Genomic DNA, 19812 nt, shown 5'->3' with positions numbered 1-19812 from the left:
AGGACACTGTTTCTGGGTTGAGATAAACCCATTTTTTACTGAAGCGAACTGGCATTATCTTGATCAGCGTGAATGATGTGCTAGTAGCATTTGTTTCGCTCCTTAGACCTGTCGAGATAGATGCAGAATTAGACGGAAAGCCACAAGAAAAGTTAACCAAAATGTGGAAATTAAGTCCTTTCTGTCTGCGTTTCATTTACCTCCGCTTGAAGTGGTGCCATGGTTACTGCAGGAGGAATTAGAAAGAGATGAGATAAATGCTCTCACTTTCAGAGGAGTGAAGTTTCTTGCAGGAAAAGGAGTGAAAAATTGAGTAATGGAAGTGAGAGATGATAGGCATGTAGTGCTTTTATTTGTTCCGTAAGAGCAGTTGCAAGGCTGCTTTCAACTAGCGAAACAGTGAGATGGCGAGCCAAACATCAATGGTTGTGATGCACCGAAGAGAGAACAGTTTGCTGTTCGCGTGTCAGTTTGCCCAAGTGTGACCTCTGCACCTGGGCCTATATTGCCGCCCGTGCTGATGGCCAACAGCTTTAATTTTACATGTGAATGAATTATGCAAGAGGGTAAAGTAGAGACTGGCAACTGAGCAAGACAGAGGCAGCAGAGCATGCTATTTCTCTAGATGCATTAAACATTTTTCTTTAATGTGTTACTGTACTCCTTGCTTTTGGCCTCATGTATCTACATCACTGCTGCTGGCAGTATATCAGGGAATACTGGGTAATTATAAATGTTAGCGATATTGTTGTCTTGCTTCACTTCCTGGAACAAAAGAATAATCAATTATTCATTTTTTCTTGCTTACTAGGTGATTTCATCTTGGGGAGTTGTGTTACATGCATAGTTCTGTAGAATATTCCTTTCATAACACTGAAAGCAAGTGGAGTTCATGCTTGGTGCATCTGTTTCATTTTCCTCAGGGTATTTCAGCCCTCTGTGTTTAGAACAATATTGTGTGCACATGCTAATGCAAATACAGACAGCAGAAAGTGAAGTATTGGCTGCATCTCACAGTGGTTTCAAGAACATATTGTTCATTACATCATGAAGGCTAAAACTCACTAGTATTGACTGGAAAGTTAATATACATTAAAGGACAGAGTTAAGTGTTCTTCTCATGTGGAAGGTCATGGAGTAAAGATGCCAGAGAACCTGACCCCTCAAGGACAAGGTAGAAAAAGGTGTGCAGTTGTTGCAAATCGCTGAAGTTTTCATCGTAAATCCTTAGTCAGCTCCAGTTCTCCTCCTTAATGTGATATTATTTTGTGATAAATGAAATAGCAGCTTTCATAACGCCAGCAAGCAATGCTCCAAAGACCAAGAAGGCTAACATTCCCACAGCTAATTTCCAAATATTTGCTGAGCGTATGTGTATTTCTGTGATGTTGTTTTTTAACGTGTGGCTTTTTTTCATGCAGCTAGAGAACCAGGATTCAGTGCGAACGCTGCTGAAGCGGACAGGGGCGGAGCTGAATGTGCGCGTGACTGACGCCCTGAGGAAACAGGAGGATCCTCTCCAGAGGCAGCGCCTCCTGGTGGAGGAAGAAAGACTCAAATATCTCAACGAGGAGGAGCTCATCATCCAGCAACTCCAGTCAGTTACAGTACACGATTTGTTTCTTGGCAGTGTATAACAGTTGTTGAGCAGTACACACTTGATGATAGAAACCAGTGATAATTTTTTAAAAAAGGGGGTTTCCAAATATAGAAGAATCTATGAATGCAATCTGTGCTGTAGGTGAATATACTGGTTGACATTTGTGTAGTTTAAGATGTGTTTTAACTTGTATTTTATAATTATATCAGACATAGCAAAATTCATGTCTCTTTTACGACACACTGATAGGATAAAGCTGTCGCTATAATTAAGCCCGGCACAGAGCAAGATGCTTATTAAGATCTGAGGTACACGACTGTCCAACAACTAATTAAACTGACTGCAAAATGAGAGCAAAGAGCTACCTTGAGATTTAATAATCAGATAACCTGCTTCAGTCTTGTATGTGGAAATTTGCTGGATCGCTCTGTGAGTCGAAGAAGACTTATTGAATGTCACTCGTTTCTGCACTTGGATTTCAGAATAATTAGTTGAACTGTTAGATGATCCCTGCTAATCGATGTCTGCTACTTTTCCTGGCTAGTGGCAGCCAATTATTTTGATTAATTATACACTGAATTTTTATTCATCATATGTCTTGAGGACCAGACTAGATCAACTCAACATTAGCGCTTAACGAATTTATATTTGCGTAGTTTACGTTTTCTTGAAGGCATCATATTATATAGCTATTTTAAAAGTTTCTTACCTCAGTTGCTGCATGAAACTTTCGAAAACTAATCTGTACCTCGTCCAGTTCAGCTTGCCCAAACTGTTGATCTAGTTCCCAGTTGATTGAGAGACAGTTTATTGGCAAAAGCATGGCTGAAACTTGAATATCACGATTTTGAGATAAATATTCAGTCGAATCTAAGTGTGGCGGAGGAATCCCTGGTGTTCAGCCTTCTGTCTGTTCCATCTCAGCGACCTGGAGAAGTCAGTGGAGGAGATCCAGAAGGAGTCGTCTGTCAACCACAAGCTGGTGACAGTGCAGGAGCTGGAGGAGAAGGCCACTCTTCTGAGAAAGCTGGGAGAAACACTCACGGAGCTGAAAAGTGAGTCATTCTGGTGGATTTCACTGTACACTGGCGCCAAAAGGAAAACACAGGCCTTCATGCTGGCAGACAATTTATAACACCCTAGTTACTCATCAATGCACTGACTAACTTGTAGTCATAAACAGCCAATCTGTAGCACTTAATCACCCTCAGATTACTCATTATCTCAATGTACTCAGTGACCATTTACCTAAATTGAAAAAGGTTATGGTTGTCTACCACAAAACATTTTGGCTCCCTGTATTAATCTGTTGCTTTCTCCTAAAGATCAATTCCCAGGTCTGCAGAGCAAGATGCGGGTGGTGCTCCGGGTGGAGGTGGAAGCTGTCAAGTTCCTGAAGGAAGAGCCACACAGACTTGATGCCCTGTTAAAACGATGCAAGACTATAACTGATACCCTTGCTACCATGCGCAAGTATGACCTAGTACAACAATACTTGGTTGTTTGTATTCCACTAAAAAAACAACATTAAGCTGTCTTTATACTGAGTTTGAGATTTTAATAACCCTTTAAATACTGGTAAGGAAGCACTTGTCCAATAAATTCTTAAGCTCTTAAGTATGATCTGAAAGCTGTTTAAATATGCCGAACACTGACTGACCTGTATCCACTTGTAATCAATTCCGGTCAGCCCAGTTTTTCCATTTGCACCTCTGCCAAAGGCATAATGTTTTCACCCCTATGTGCTGGTGTGTCAGCAGAACATTATGGATTTTCATAAATGAGGCAGTGAGAGAGGCCTTTGACCAAGAAAATTGATTAGATAATGTTGTTGATCCAGATCAGAAACTTTCATGCTTAAACATTTGCTTTTTTAAGTCAGAGTTCTGAGTTCATTAAGAGATATAGAAGTGATTTAAATCCATCAAGTGTGAAGAAAAGCAGTCTTTAAGTGTGTAGTCAAGCTTCCAGTATTGTTGTACTTAATTGGCATTATTGAATGTCACACCGATGAATGTCCTTTTCAGTCACATGAGTCACAGTTTTGATTTTGCGGTTAGTATAGACTAGAGGACGTTGAAGGACTTTTTCCTTCAGCGTGCCATTGTCTATCTCCTAATCAGACCTGTGTCCAAAAAGCGCCTCACTCTCAGGCTTAATTAATCTCAGTGATAAAAGAGCTCATCTAATGTTGCTCTTTTCTTTCATCTTTTGGGTAGCAGTAAGTTGGCAAATGAAAGTTTTTATCCTTCAGCGTTTAGTGTTTGGGGTCTTTTTTTAGCATTTGCAATTCCTTTTCATTTCGAGATCTGTATAGTACATGTTTGTTGTTTGTGTTACATTTAAAAATGTTGATTAATTATTTCTTTTTCTGCCTTGCTAGACAAGCAAATGAGGGAGTATGGAAGAAGCAAGAAGACTTCACTAGTTCATCATCCAAGCACAACGAGGACTTGCGAAAGTTTGCAGACTTTGAAATCTCCACCAGCCCACCGCTCGCCATCAATGATCTCGGGGGAGGCAACAGCTTGTCCAATTGGAGCCCTCACACCTGCCTCAGCCGTGGACATGGCAACCCATCCGGCCTTCACAAGGATAATCATCCTCCTGTTCCTCACAAGGGCAAAGCTCTGGAAGAGCTTGAGCGCCGTGCTGCTGCTGACAAAGCTTTGTCCATGGAGGTCCGACTGGTAGGGATTATTTCTGTTGTTTATTTACATGTTTTTCACCATCTGCTGTAAATACTTTGTGATGCAAACCAGTAAACCAGTGAGGCATGACTAGAGTTTTGTGTTCATACACTGCTCATATCCACCTCTCAACTTCACAGGCAGCAGAGCGGGACTGGGAGGAGAAGCGGGCCAGTCTAACCCAGTACAGTGCTCAGGACATCAACCGTTTGTTGGAAGAGACCCAGGCTGAACTAATGAAGGCTATTCCAGATTTGGATTTTGCTGCCAAGCAGATTAAGCCCTCCTCCAACACACCATCAACACAGACCCCCCAGAGTGGGGCAGCGACCCCAGACCACCGTGCCAACAAGCCCCAGCACAAGCTTTCTGGGAAAGAGGGAGGGTCCAGGCGTGGCTCTGGTGAGATGAGGCTCAGGCTGCATTAGTATGATAGATCAGAGTTTTGTTTCATGGCATCCAATTATTTTTTTTAAATGAATTCTAATTTTTTTCAGGGATCTAATAACAATCACTGTTATTTAATCAGTTTATTAAACTGCATGTTAAAAACATACGGTTGTGCTTACATTATAGTAATTTGGGGCTTTTAATTGTTTCTTTAAACTGTTCTTTTTCCAGGGTTGATTGATTGAAGGGTATACATCTTTAATGACTTAAAGAATTTAATTTGAATGTATATTGACCCTCACACAGGGTCAGAATTAAATATACATACTCAGTTATATACAAACACTCCACTAATACTTGGTTAAATTTCCTTTAAAAGGTTAAAAGTTGCAGTTCAACTTTATGCTTGTTGTAGCCATCAACAAGTATGTAAAGCATACCATATGGTGTAATTCTGGCTGGATATACCCCTCTTGGTAGAACTGATAGAGTTTATTTAAAATGTTTTTTTTCTTGTCACAGACCTGGCTTAAAAGCATAGTCCACAAATTTTCAATTTCCATTTCTTTGAGTTTAGAGATTTGGGAAAGCCATTCCAGAAGCTTAATGTTTTATCCACTACAAAACCAGTTTTGATGCATGTTTGGGGTCATCGTCCTGTTGGAACACCCAGTTGTCTCTAGCTGTGGATTTGTGCAATGTGCTGGTACCACTGGAAGCAAAACAGCTCCAGAGCATGATGCTACCACCACCAAGCTTTACAGTTGATACAGTGATCATATTTTTAAAAGCCTCACATTTATTCCGCCATACATAAGCTGAATTGGATTTATTGGCATGGTATTGTTTTTAAAATTCAGTGTTAATAATGTAATAATTCTTTCTAATGACATGTTACTGTGTTTTCAGATGAACTGACAGTACCTCGGTATCGCACAGAGAAACCCTCCAAGTCCCCTCCACCTCCACCGCCTAGACGCAGTTTCCCCTCATCTCCCGGTGTGACCACTCGCAGTGGGGAGCCACTAATTCCTGGAAAAAGCATAAAGGTAACTGAAAAAAATAGTGCATTTAACAATTCCAGTGTTTTAATCCTCAAATCTACAAGTCATAAAATTCCCCTATTGATATATTTCAGACACATTTGCAAGCTTCTCACACCAGCTTTGGACAAGTTCTTACCCCTTTTTGTTCTTGTGGCCCTAGAAGGCTGAATCTGAAGAGACAGAGGGACAGAAACCTCACATAAAACTGAGGAGGACCGTGTCCGAAAACCCTCGTCCTTCATCAACACCTCCCACACTGGCTTCTGAAAACAAAGAGGGGAGAGAGGAGGAGAAAATTGCTGCCGAATTGGAGGTAAAGAAATCACAAGGTTAATAATATCCCCAATAGTCCGTTGTTCATTAAAAAAAAACAAAAGGAATGTTTTTAGTATTCATGTTACGTCCACAATTTGGAGCAAGTCTTTGTGTGCACACAGGCAGACAATGTCTGTTCAGATATGCTCACCCTCATTACCACATGTTCAAGCAGCAGGTGCCATATGTCCCCAGCCCCTGGCACTGTGAGAGCCCAAAGATCACATACTGCTCACTCACACACATCATCACCCAGGGCTCACAGATCACAGCCAGACAGATGGATCCTGATAGCTGCTTGGACTGTGTTAGAGATGACCTGCTGAAACTGAATAGAGTAAAGACTCAACAGTAATTGAGTTTGATCATTCAGCTGCTGCTGTGTTTTTATTTTGCAGATAATGACAGTTTGTAACTTCCTTTTTTCCTCCTCAGCTATTTGAGAGAGCCCCGCACAGGCTCTCTATGCCAGCTCCCCGTTCCCTGCTAGTTAGCCCATGCAGTATGAAAAGTTTACACCCATCCAGACTGGACCTGTGGCCCCCTGAGGCCTCAGGCTGTGAGGTAACCCCTTGGCTTACCCTGAGTTATCTACCTACTAAGTTTCCATCTTTTTACTTCTACACCCGCTACCACACACGAGAATTATTAACTACAACACCAGTTCCAAAAACTTGGGACACTGTATAAAATGGAAATAAAAACTTAAACTTTAAGGTAAAAATAAAAAGGAATTTGAAATTTGATGGCAGCAGAAGTTGGGACAGGGCAATGTTTGCAACTATGTAAGCTTATATATGTGGGAACTGAGTAGATTAGTTGCTTGAATATTGAAGCCATGGGTCTTCTTTGTGGTATTTTCATTTGTGGTATGCACCAAATATTTTCAATTTGTAAAATGTCTGAACTGCAAGCAGGCAAGTTTTTTAGCCTTACTGTTGAAATAAATGCAGTATCAAAGTAAGAGTGTGTGAACATTAGGTAAAAAGTGTTTAGGCTTAGATAAAAGCACATGTATATGTGTGGAATGAGGCATGTAGTAAGAAAATGCTTTAAGTGCTCAAACTGAATAGAGCACAATAAGTAGTATTGATGCGTTAAAAATCAGTATTACACTTTCCAGATGTGCAAACTGCTGAATCCATGGCAATAATGCACCATTATACCATCGGAGATGCAGGCTTTTGAACAAAACTCTGATAACAAGCCAGATGATTTCTCTTTTCTTTAGTCCAGAGGATCCGGCACCATGTTTTCCAAATCCAATTTCAAATTTTGATTTGTTTGACCACAGAACAGTTTTCTACTTTGCCTCAGTCGATTTTAAATTAGCTTAGGCCAAACGATTGTGGCATTTTCTTTTGGATCATGTTCACATTTGGCTTCTTCTTTGCATCATAGAGTTTCCGCTTGTTTGCTGTGGATAGCACAGCGAACTGTATTCACAGAGAATGCCACCTGAGGGCATCCAATATTGATTTTTGGCCTTGTGCACAGAGATTTCTCCAGGTTGTCTAAATCCTTTGATGATATACTGTAAAGGCTGAGCTATATAAAGACTTTCATTTTATTTTCAGGAACATTATTCTGAAAATGTTCCACATTTTTTAGATCCAGTTTTATGTAGATTGGCAAACCTCAGCCCTCCTTTGTTTCTGAGAAGGTCTGCATCTCTAAGATGCTCTTTCTGGCTTTTGTTGCACCTTTTTATTTCAGGTTAAATAATTTTGAGAAAAATACATTGCTTTTGTGATTTGCAAATCATTGCTTTCTGGTTTTATTTCCATTTTACAAAGCATCCACACTTTTTCGGAACTGGGGTTATAGGCTGTCTTTTGTCTAGTGTTTCTGGGCAGGAGCTATACAGAGGTTTCTGCCAATAATGCGCTGCAAACCCAAAGCAATAACTGAAAGAGTCAGGTTTGTCTGACAGTGAGTAATTTGATTCAGTTTGAGTATGTTCATTAACAATCTTTCTAATCCTTTCCATTTATACATGTTACACAACTTTTTAGAGATGTTTATAAAAGTCATCAGACCTTAACAGGTATTTACACTTATTAATAATATTGTGTTTTTTTGTGCGTGAGAGTCAGTATGTAAAGAATATACACTGAGCACCCTGGTAGCATTATCTACCAAGGTATTAGATACAATGTGATAATATTTCTTTCATGCTTTCTGATGTGCTTGGGTGTTTTTAATGCCATGGTTTGTAATCTCACTTGAAGTTTGTGCTTGGAGTGTGTTTAAATTGAAAACTCAAGTGCTTTCTTCATTTATAGGCAGGGCACTTGTCTCCTGTCCCCCACATCGTGTTGACAGATTGCTGTCCTGCTTCGCTCACAAACTCAGAGGATCCTGTCAGAGATTTAGGGAATGACCTTGTGGAGGAGACTCAATCACAAGATTGGACTGGTCATCATTCAGTCGGCAAGGCTATAATTTCAAGGGGAAAGCATTCAGGGGGATTTGAAAGTCCTCCACAGCGAGAACAGTGTTCGGATAGTGAATTTGAACAGGAAGTTGCCCTGCTGGTGACAGACCTGGACATGAGAGTGGTGTCTCCTCTTGAAGCTCAAGAGCTCAGTGAGACTAAAGGAGATGTTCTTCACACTCTAATCATCTCACCGCAGACTAAGGAACTGTCTGAAACTCAGCTGAGTCACCGGCCTCTGCTAGTGCTCTTCAGGGTACAAAAAACTGTCAAAGAGGCCTACGAACTGCTGTATTCCCTTGTGGCGTCATTTGAATTAAAATTCTCCCATGCCCCAGACCAGCAGATGTCTCTAGCTGAGGCTCTCAGAAGCGGCATAGAGACAGGGGCTAGCATGCTGACATTTCACCACAAACCTGAAATTAGGTTAATGCCTGAGATACAGCTGAGCTCAGTAAGCAGTACTCTTAACTCTTATGGGTCAACTAGGTCTGCGGACACTCAGAGGAGAATGACAGAAGATGTCCGACGCACCACCTACAAGAGGCTGGACAGCTTGGAGGAGACTATTCGAGAGCTGGAAAACACACTGATAGAGATCAGTGGTCATGCTACTAGAGAGCAGCTCTACAGTCAGACAATCATCAACAGTAGCCCTGTACCGACGACTGGTAGGCCAACTGAGGCGAAGAAGCCGCCACTCCCACCCAAGCCGTCCGCCTCGAGTCCATCATCAATCCAGGTTTTTGCTTACACCTCCTGTGTCCATTCCTGCTCTGAAGCAGCATCCTCTTTTTTCCTTCACTTCTTCTCTGTGGATGGCAGTTGGAAATTCACTTTCCAGCTTCTGATGTCTGCTCCCTGATTAAATCGGCATGCGACTGTATTTGAAATCGAAACCGTGCAGAGGGGACAGACAGCAGACTTCCTACCTACTTGTCTGTTCTGTGATTAGTGCTGGGGCTGCTCTCCTGCTGAGCTCAGAGTTGTTAATTGTTTTTTATTGATCTGTCCCGGTATCTCCTATCTGTCTGAGTCTAGCTAATTTTGCCTTTTGTTACACTAAGAGGCAATGAAAAATAAATGCATTTTCCTCTTCTCCTTTTCTGCTCTTTACTGGTTAGTACGATCTAATTAATTTGATTTCTTATCTTAGTTCTGCCCTGAAATCCAACTTTCTTTTCCTCACTAATCGTCTTAAGCACAAAGCAGTACAACTGCGGCTGTGCTTTATTAAAAGGTAGCGCCAGGACATATTTACATTAAGCTGTATCTTCCATCATCCAGCATCATTTTGTTGTAAATTATGTTCTTTTTGCAGCAGCTGTTTTGACGTGTCATTGCAAGCTAAACAGAGACATTATTAATGAGTTTAAGGCTACGTCCACACGTACACGGGTATTTTTGAAAACGGAGATTTTCCGTTTTCGTTTTAAAAAATAATCCCGCCCACACGTAAAGGCAGAAATGAAGGAAAACGCTGCTAGGAACATGCCAAAGCAGCAGGTGGCGCTATATTCCTAACCGTGCAGAAATGTTGGCCAATCAGAAGTCTAGAAGCCTTGGTGGGAAGAAGTAAACAAAACTGGGGCATAGAAGCAGAACCGAACCTAAATGCAAAAACGGAGTTTTCAAAAATATCCACCCTGGCCGGAGTTTTTAAAAATCTCCGTTTTCAGTGACCAAAAACGCCATTTACGTGTGGATGAAAGGTGCAAACGCATAGAAAAATCTGCGTTTTCAAAAATACCCGGGTACGTGTGGACATAGCCTAAGAATCTATACATAGGCCAGGTCCTGGTATTGTTCATATTGGCCTACTTAAATGCCCTCCTGTGACAAGTCAGAATGGCTTTTATAAAAAGGACCTGTTGCACACATTACAGTGGCTATGCTTACATGGAGCCTAATATTTCTATTCTGTGAATGTTCACTTTAAAAGACCAAACACAGTAGACGTATGAACACCTCAAGCACAATAAACAGGACGAGGCTCATAACCTTTTTAATAAGCTCAATTTAATTGCTGCCCTTTCAAATCATTTCAATGCAAGGAATGAAGAGTAACACATTTACAGCAACTTCTGCCCTAAACAGATGTGAGAAATCCTTTCTCGGGGAGCTATTCAGACATGCGTCACAGATAAAAGAGCCACTGACAAATGCAGATGCAGCACTTTTGCGACATTGTTTTGATTAAGTGCATGTTCATCCATCCACATAAATTTACAACGCTTGTAAACAGCTGACCCCAAATGTTTAATCATAAGGACATAAACAGACATTTAAACTGTTTAGCTGCTTTCAAATAACGAGGTAAAACCACAAAGAGAAAATTCAATCAAATAAGTTTAAAAAACAAAAGATCTCTTACCAAAGCCTAGTATCACTTCTAATATACTTCACATTAATATGTACTGACTATGTGTTGAACTCTATTACCAGATGTTGTCAGTGGCCTGGCTTTAGCTCACCTCCAGCTCACCGCTACACAACAAAAGATTAGTAATTATCAAAAGCATTCCTGTGTCAGCTGCCACTCGTCTGAGAGGTCTTGACAGCTTGCGTAGCACTCCCTGTTACTCTGATTGTAGCCTACCACTCAGGGCAGGGCTGCAATACTTGACAGTCACACTGTCATGGTGAGTTTTAGCCCTCTGATGTAGAGCCAGAAAGCACTCCCATGGGCACGGCTGCGGATTACAGAGTCTTCACACATTATTTCATCACTCCAACTTCAACCACGTTCATCATTTCAACATGACCCTTCTTCCAACTCGTGTCCAACATTTGCTGGCGCACTTACCAAATTCACACTGACACAAAATCTACTTTCAGAACCCATTAGAGTTTAGTTTTTAATTAGCACATCAAACAGCAAGTTTACTTGCAAATTTTATGATCAAATTTTTAAATTCTGCTTCTCGTTAAAAAAGGATTTGGCGCAGAAGGAAGGTGGTTACAAGTCTTTCTTCTCTGATTTAATGTAGTAGGGGTAACTGACTATTTGATATTAGGGTTAATCTTTTGTTAGTTTTCCTTTCAGCTAATGTCTCTGTGTGCAGATGAGGCACAGTTGGATGGAAATTTGACTGGATGTGTATTTGTTTTTCTGTGTATTAGAGAGAGTCAATAGAGTAACTCAGCAGGAAAGATCATTAAGCACGCTGCCTCGTGGATCCTGTGGTGAGGCTAAGCTACGCAACGTCAGTTTTGATGCCGCATTTCTATATTCTGGTCTTTGTCATCTTCTGCTGATAGATAGTGAAACTCTGTGAAGTGGATAGTTCCATTTTATACCAACTATAAGCTGAGGTCTTAAAAACCTTATTAGTCTCAAGAGAAAGACTTGATAAAGGCTGGATTCAAACTCTGTAGTAAGTAGATGTGTGTCTGAGGCTTAAATCGAAGACGCTGTAGAGGGGAAGTGAAATCTACAGACATCTGCTGTGTGACAAAGTGTTATTAATGGTTCTCCTCTGTTCTTCTCTTGTTTATTCTATTCTTAGGGAGGAACTATTTCAGGTAGCGGGAAGTTTCTCCACTCCTCGGCTGCCTCCAAACTGAAGCACCTGCAACAAAACAGCACAGAAAAGACTAAAAGTGGCAAAAGAGAGGACTTCATGAAGGTCCAGGGCCAGCAACAGGTACAATTTGCCTTTATGTTTTGCGCTGTTGAGGCCAAAACGCACTTGATCTGGCAGTGTCTGTGCATGATCCCTAAGATGGACAAGTGGCTTTTAGGTATAACCATCGTAAGCACTTAATGAAGGCTTGTACAAAATGGAGATATAAAAAACGTGAAAATTACAATAATGATTATTATCGAATCGTACTGCCTTTATGCCCACAGAGTCACTACAGTTGAAACTGTCAGAGGTTCAAAGAGAAATATGAAACTATCATTCTTAGTAAAATGCAACTGAAATATATAAAATCAAAGGTTTATTTATTGAAGTATTTAATTATTAGGGGAAAATGCCATATATACTGAATGTATACCAATAAAATACATTTAATTTGACCAGATTCTGTTAAATTTACTCTTTTACATTATACTTATGTAGTTAAAATCAGCATTTTGGGCATAAATATTTTTTTGAGTGCAAAAATCTGGGCCTGCCAAAAATCAAGATAGAAAGGATAGTATTGATTTTGTTCTGTGTTTAAGCCAATTTAATTGCTTTGTTCCTCAAATAGAGACACATTTTGCGTTAATGTTTACGCCACCTCCCCAACAACTTCAGCAAGCCTTCGTTCAGAGTTATTTTCTCGAAAGCAAGTGTGTGTGCATCCATTCCCGTAATCCACTCTGCACTAGATCAAGATTAAATGGGCCTTAACTACCACTCTTCACTGCCACTCGATCCTTTCTGTGCCCCGCAGAACCACTGTCACCTTTCAGCGTGATGCATTCCTCGCCCTCTGTGTATTACAGTCTGTGTAACATTCAAGATGCAAACTTAACAGACAGCAGAAGTGATGAATTGAATTCAAAGCCAGTTTTGCCAACAATCATAAACTTTTTAATGCCACATTATTGTGACAGGCTCATCATCACGGGAATACTCAATTGGATCAAAGGATTTTCTGCAGGCACTGTCACACAGAGAGATGCATGTCACACAGGTTAGAGTGATGAAGGATTAACACTTTAATTACCTAAGCAGTGTTTCATGTCTGAAAGTCTTAAGTGGCTTCTAATTATATAATTTAAACCTATTAAAGTGTTTTTATGTATTAGCATTATGGACGCGCTTGCATCTTTAACAGGTCTTCACTTCTGTTTTTTTTCTGAACTCTGACAGAAAATTGGGTATGAAGAAACTCTTAAAAGCGCTTGAGTTTAATTTATAAAACTTCATAAACTCTCTCTCTAAGTATTTGTTGTTATGCATATGCCTGACAGCTGGCTTTTCATTCTTTTTTCCGTTTCTAATATGCTGGCATTTTAGAGGTTTAAAGTACGGCAAAAGACTGGACATAAGGATGCTAGATGGCCTCTAGAGGCAAGGAAATTGAACTGTTGGAGCATGTCGGTCAAGTAAAGCCAAGAGAAGATTTTTACAGCATGCTGGTGCACAGGAGGGGAAAAAGGCTTAATGTCAATGTAATTTGAAAAATAACCGAAGCAGTGAAGTGCACCTAAACCTTCATAACCCACAGAATTTGACAGAGCATTCAGACACAAATTCAGTCTTAAAGATTGAAAAATGAATGCGTTAGGCAGACAGCCAGAGACTTGAGACATGGGGGGCTTTGGTTGCCTCATACTGAGAGAAGATTGAGAAGTATCTCTACAGAGCCATGTAATAATCACCCCTTGAGTCACTGGCAATCACTGATTATTCATTATGAAGAGGGCAGTTCTCTTTCCACCATAAAGTCTTTCAGGTTTCCTCTTCTTTATGTCTTTTTCTTCCCCTTTCCGCTTTGACTACTCTGCAATTTATGCATGCTGGCCCTTTCTCCGTTTCACTCTTCCTCTGTCAGTCTCGCTCATTCCCCGAGATTTGGAAGCTGAGTGGATGCCTACACTTGTGTAATGAAAGCAAAATTAATCCCATTATTTCAGTATGACACTCACAGGCAGCACGGTCTCTTTTTCCACAAACTTCAAAACAGTCATTGTGAAAAGATGCTGTACCAGTGAAAGCGCTATCCTCCGAGGGACGGTGGACACTCAAAGCTAATTGTCGGCGTGGGAAGTCGGTGCCAAGCAGTTAAGGGTAGCAGCATACCACAACTGTGTGATGAATAACAAAGAGGAACAAATAACCAGCTGGTTTAGTGTAGGAGTATAAAGAGTCAGCTGTGGTAGGTGCTACAACAGCCAATAACTCTATTTTGTATTATTTTTAACGATGAGGGACTACTAGTCCATGTACATTTCCAGGTGTTGTATAAAGACAAGTGAAAAACAATTATTCAATGCAAAAGTGCACTTGATATAATAATTGGCCACTTTATTAAATTGATGTTAAAATGTTGGTAGGCCTCCATTTTTAAAAATGTGGCCATAGTTTGTTAGCTGCTTTAAGGCTAAAGAGGTTAGTTGGTCAGATACTTGTCCTAAATATCCATGCTTCTAACTATCACTAGTTGAGCTCCTGTTACATTCATTAACCCTCTCAGGCTCAAATTAGGTTTTTTTGTTGCTAATGCGCAACCAAGTCCTGCAGTGATACTTCTGAGTAAAAAAAAACTCATAAAATATGTATGTGGGGTAATCAGGTTGTTAGTTTTTAACTGTTGCAAATCGGCAACGTCTGCCTGGAGAGGGTTAATGGTGGCGATCCTCATGGATGAACATTTACAAACGGGTTTGCGTAAATGTGCAAACTGGCAGTTTGACAACAGTTTTGATGCACAGTTAACAATCACTGAGGAAATAAACACTGGCTGCGTGTAATCTGGACCTCTACTACTGGTCACAAAGTAGCTCTATCGTGAAAGTTGTGCATACATCTGCACTATTACCTCCCTATCTGCTCAGTTTCCTTCATAAACATTGTCAGGCATTCTTCTTCAACTACCTAGCAGAGCCAAAATTTCCATCTATTCTTCCGTCTATTTTCTTCATGCAGTTCTGGGTTGCAGGGGTGCCGGAGCCTCTCCCAGCTGTCATCGGGAGAGAAGTGATGTAGTTCCTGAAAATGTCACCAGTCTACTTGAAAGCTAACACAGAGCGACAGACAGCCATTAATATTTACACCTTTGGCCAATTTAGAAACACTAATTAACCTGCATGTTTAGACCGTGGGAGGAAGCTGCCAGGGGGAAATTTAGCACAAAAATTGTCTTTTTATCTTTTTATCTAATAAAACAAAACAAAGAGCTGTAGCTCGAGGGAGGAAAAAGAAACTCAGAAATAAATTTTGCTGTGAGGCAGACTTGTTGTGACCCCTTGCTCTTGTTATGCACTGCGACAATCCCTATAAGTGAGGTTACCATTACCAGTTCATGCTGCAATGTGGATAAATTGCATATGGATTTTTTGCATGTACATGTACAGTACTCTGTGGCCATCTGATTGCAACCATAACAAAATAACTCTCAACCAAATTTCATTGCTTAAAAAAGAGCTACTTGAAAGGGTTTTTTGTATTTTTGTCATTGTAATAATGTAATCAGTAAACAAGGCAGCATGGTGGTGCAGTGGTTAGCATTGTTGCCTCACAGCAAGAAGGTTCTAGGGTTCCACTGCCTGTTCTGTGTAGCGATTGCATGTTCTCCCCTTGGTTTCATAGATTCTATGTATACAGAAGAAAATAGATGGATGATAACAGTGCAACACAGTTTTTGTATTTACAGTACCTGTAAAAGGTCTGATATAACAGCAACAAAACTATAAAAGAGTTGAAATTGGTGAATAATTGAATTAAAGCTATACTAGTGATACTTATCTGTCTGTCTGTCTGAATGTCCTTGCATCATTAACTCTATACATATTTTTGAAATCTTTTTATGTCAAATGAAAATGGAGCAGAGCCTGATAATTTAGTTTAAAGATGGATGGGGCAAAATCTATCTACTAAATCATTTTAAATTCAGTGTAATGAAACAGCTGAGCAAAGACTAGGCAGGAAAAAACATGCTGATTATCTGCTGCTCATCTCATCAAATTATCAAGGCGGCTGGCTGATTTGCATACTGCCTTTAAGAGCTAATTAAGAACTTTTGCCTAATCTACATTTTACTTTACCTGGTATCTTTTTTTAAACCCCTCAGTGACATCTGGTGTGTCATCTTTCTGAAGAGAAATTCAACTTGCAGCTGCTAAGCAAAAACAAAAATATGTTGTATTCTTTAATTTTATGAAACCTTAAAGTAAAAACTGTGTAAAATGTGGCAATGACTACAGTTAATCACAGTGCTTCCCATCAACATTTTACCACCAAATTAACTGCTAATCTTTAAAAAATATTGTTGTTTTAACAATCAGATGTGCCCAGCTTGGGTGATCTCTCTCCTTGGCACCGAACTCAAGGTAAAATAGGCTATTCTCATAAACATCTGCTGTTCATAGCTCCCTAAATGGTCCCAAACTTTTACCCCTTCTTCCATTTCCCCTTGGTGTTTTTAGATTGTTCTCTTTTGTCTCTTCTTGCCAAACCGTAATGACATTTCTGGGGCATTTTAAATAGGGTCCAAACCCAAGGAACGAGGAAAGCACTTCAGAGTCTCCTGATGGTCTGCTGTCCCCTGCTCCAGCTACTACACGAAATAGACCTAAATATCTGAATACATTTAAATATCTTTACCGCACAATGACACTTTCCTCCAGATTGCATGAAAGGCAATTGGTGTTCATTCACTCGTCACGACTGAAAGCCAGCTGGAAGGATAGTTTATTATTTTTAAGATAAAACGAGACCACTTTTTCGTTAAATGCGGGTCCTGCCGTTTCAAGAATAAATACTGATTGAACATTGCGGCATTTCAATCACCATAAATTAGAATTATGGGGTAGGGATAAAGTTGGCCAGTCAGATTTTCGTAATGGACTTGCTACACCTTACCACAGTATAAAATGTAGCTTTATTCCCCCTGGAGAATTAGTTTCTTTTTTAGATTTAATTCTAGCGTTATCTATGTGTATTTGCAGGTGTTAAAATTAACAGAGCTTTTCTGATAGCGCCTCATGCCGCTGTACTCGGGCTGCTTGCTCAATAAAGCTATACTGAGACATACTTAGACCATTTCAGGCATGAGGATCCTTCAAATCAATGTGTTGGATAAGAACAGACAGTTCAAAGCCACAATTTCTCTCCATTTGCTTTGGCACAGATCAAGGAAGGCATGACAATGTGAATCACTTTCACGCTGCAAAACCCTATTTCCATTTCCCATTTGGGCACTTATTACTTTTGGCAGTAAAGCAGGCTAGTTAAAGGTGTTGAGTTGGGGTTAGTAGGGGACTATCCATGGAGGTTATCATTTGGCAGGCAGGTCTGAGTGTGTGTGAGATGAAGGGGTGCTCTCCTGTACTCGCAGATCAGGAAAAAATGCGTCCACCAGGCTTGAGAAGAGTTCCTTGAGCAGAAGGAACAGCTCGGCTCTCTGGGAACGGTTGGCAGCCCAGGATCTGGAGCTGCAACAGAGCAGATGAAAGCCTCCCAGCAGTGCAGTCTAGACTAGCACACCTGCTGTCTTTTCAAGCAGAACTAATTCCCGTAAACCCAAAACAAACACAGAGTAAAACTTTTATAGCCACAGAAATCAACTTTTCACCTGTTGCTTCATCTGAAAAGTACAAAAATACATTTTTTGCCATATATTAAATGAGTATTTTCATTTTTAAAAATGAATTTGCACATGAAACACAGAAAATGTTCTCTCAGATGTAGTCTGCTTAGCAAAGACAGACCAATACATGTTGTAAACGTATTGCTCACAAGTCTCAATCTACTGTTGAAACAGTGCCATCTACTGTCTCATTTCTGCATTACACAAAAGGACTGAAAGTGAATGTGTACATTTTTAATGAGTCAACATTAATAAAACAAGTGTCAAAATAAAGGTGGTCAACAGTGTCATTTGCCCACTTTCACTGTTGCACCTTCTCAGTGGTATCAGTGACTTTGTTTATCACGTGTAGATGGCAGCCTGTGTCGTGGCTTGCATCACACAATCTGATATCAACCTGAATAACAATTTCCTGTGTTTGTTTCCTGTTCTGTTTTCACTCCCCTCCCCTTCACTACATGTTTCTTCTGACACTTGTTCCTGCGGTGCAACCTCACCTACCCCGTCACCCCGTGTGAACCTGTGCTGCCCTGCACCTCCTGGCCTGCCCATCTACCCTACCTATAAAACCTGCAGCAGTGAGCAACCTGTCCGTGTCCAGCATCCTCAGTTTCCTTCTTCTCCTGTTCACCTGACTCCAGAGATACACACAACCATCTGCTCCCTGTACCTTATCAACTACTTTCATATCCCCAATGTTTACTCTGATTTATGGTCTGACACCCAGTCTGTGTGTGCGTGTGCGTGTGCAAGCATGCTTGCGCAGAAATGTTTGAGTGTAATAGTAAGGGAAGGTGCTGCAGGGCACAGTACCCAACCACAACCAATTTTAAGACTTTCATTTTTCATGATTTTTCCCTTCGACCCCTGAAAACCTCATCTCTTTACATTCCTCCTCTGCTCCCTCCTGTCTTCTGTGTCCCTATTCTACCTGAAGGCGAAAGGGACCTACAGCACCAGTGGCAGCATTGAGCCATACCTCTCTGGTATCAAAACGGGCATTTTGTCAGGCCGAGTGGCCTCTCCTGCGGCAGCATTTGTTCCTGGTCTGAGGAAGTACCCCCAGGAGGGGGCGATGCCTGCACTTACAGCCTCCTCAAGCCAAGCAAAGGCCCTCTTGGCAAGCCTATCTGCTTCCGGCCTGAGCGCTGAGGCCTTGCTCCTTTCCTCCGCCCTTCGTCATCACCGCCTCCTACGTGAGCAGCGAGCCTCCTCCCTGCCCCTGCCCAGCAGCCAATCCTCCTCCCCTACTCCAACTGCTACCTCCTCCTCTTCATCCTCGCCAAGCACCCCGACTCCATCCCTATCTCCCTCCTCTCCCACCTTTGGTTCCTTTGCCTTCTCCTCTGGAGTTCTCAAGCCCAGCAGGCGTAGCCTCGACTGCTCCAGCCTCAACAGGTCCAAGGATGGTGGCAACAAGCGTGTGAAAAAGGACCTTTACCCTGGCAACAAGTGATGAATAGGAGGAGGATAAGGACTTATAAGGATACAGTTCTCAACCACAACCATCACATCATGAACCATAAAGATGAACTAGCTGCATTATGGAACAATATTCTTTATATTCCAGTTCTTATAAGATTTTTTAATTTTTCTTTTCTTGTTTTTTTCTGCTTCCTTTTATTGCACAGTCTACCACAGTGTAAATGGAGTCACAGTTTTCTTCACGGACAAGTTTCCTACTCTGATCCAGTACCTTAGATCTACTGCAGTTCTCCCACAAAGTCATTCTGTCACCTTCCCAGATAGAGAGTGCACAAACAGGCCTCCCCTCCCACCAGCTATCTGCTATAAGCTGATGTGGTCTGGCTGTATTTGCTGACAGCACCATTCTCACATACATACTCTCAGTGGGTTGTTAGTGGCATAGTTGAAATATCTAGACGGTGACTTTGATCATATAGAAAAAAGAGCTGCAATAATCACCAAGTGAGTTCAGTAGTTGTGTGTGTTCAGGATAGTAATGTTTTGACTTACCTGCATCACCAGACAGAATGTGATTCCACTCGGAAAACAAAACAAAAAAATTCAAAAAATCAGAAGGTGGCCAAGGTGATGAACGAGGTTTCAAGCTGTTTAGTGTTA

The 19812-nt window shown here is 40.9% G+C and overlaps 1 protein-coding gene across 2 annotated transcripts in view; it reads left to right on the top strand.

Annotated features, from left to right (window-relative positions):
- Positions 1-19432, top strand: part of srcin1a (SRC kinase signaling inhibitor 1a) — a 106732-nt gene extending 87300 nt beyond the window's left edge. Inside the window, exons 12-21 of one of the 2 annotated variants that reach the window (XM_085157958.1) lie at positions 1422-1597; positions 2525-2655; positions 2926-3073; positions 3984-4290; positions 4431-4692; positions 5590-5729; positions 5887-6039; positions 8327-9220; positions 11988-12125; positions 18665-19432. In XM_085157958.1, the coding sequence (XP_085014084.1) occupies positions 1422-1597; positions 2525-2655; positions 2926-3073; positions 3984-4290; positions 4431-4692; positions 5590-5729; positions 5887-6039; positions 8327-9220; positions 11988-12125; positions 18665-19183 (2868 nt within the window). In that variant the 3' untranslated portion in view covers positions 19184-19432. The remainder of the gene's footprint in view (positions 1-1421; positions 1598-2524; positions 2656-2925; positions 3074-3983; positions 4291-4430; positions 4693-5589; positions 5730-5886; positions 6040-8326; positions 9221-11987; positions 12126-18664) is intronic. The other variant, XM_085157959.1, reaches the window with a different exon arrangement.
- Positions 19433-19812: the final 380 nt, after the last annotated feature.

This window comes from Neolamprologus multifasciatus, chromosome 4 (assembly GCF_963576455.1).
Source record: "Neolamprologus multifasciatus chromosome 4, fNeoMul1.2, whole genome shotgun sequence".
In the NCBI taxonomy this organism is placed as follows: Eukaryota; Metazoa; Chordata; class Actinopteri; order Cichliformes; family Cichlidae; genus Neolamprologus; species Neolamprologus multifasciatus.
Note: the sequence above shows the minus strand (reverse complement) of the source record. Positions and strands in the feature narration are given on the sequence as shown.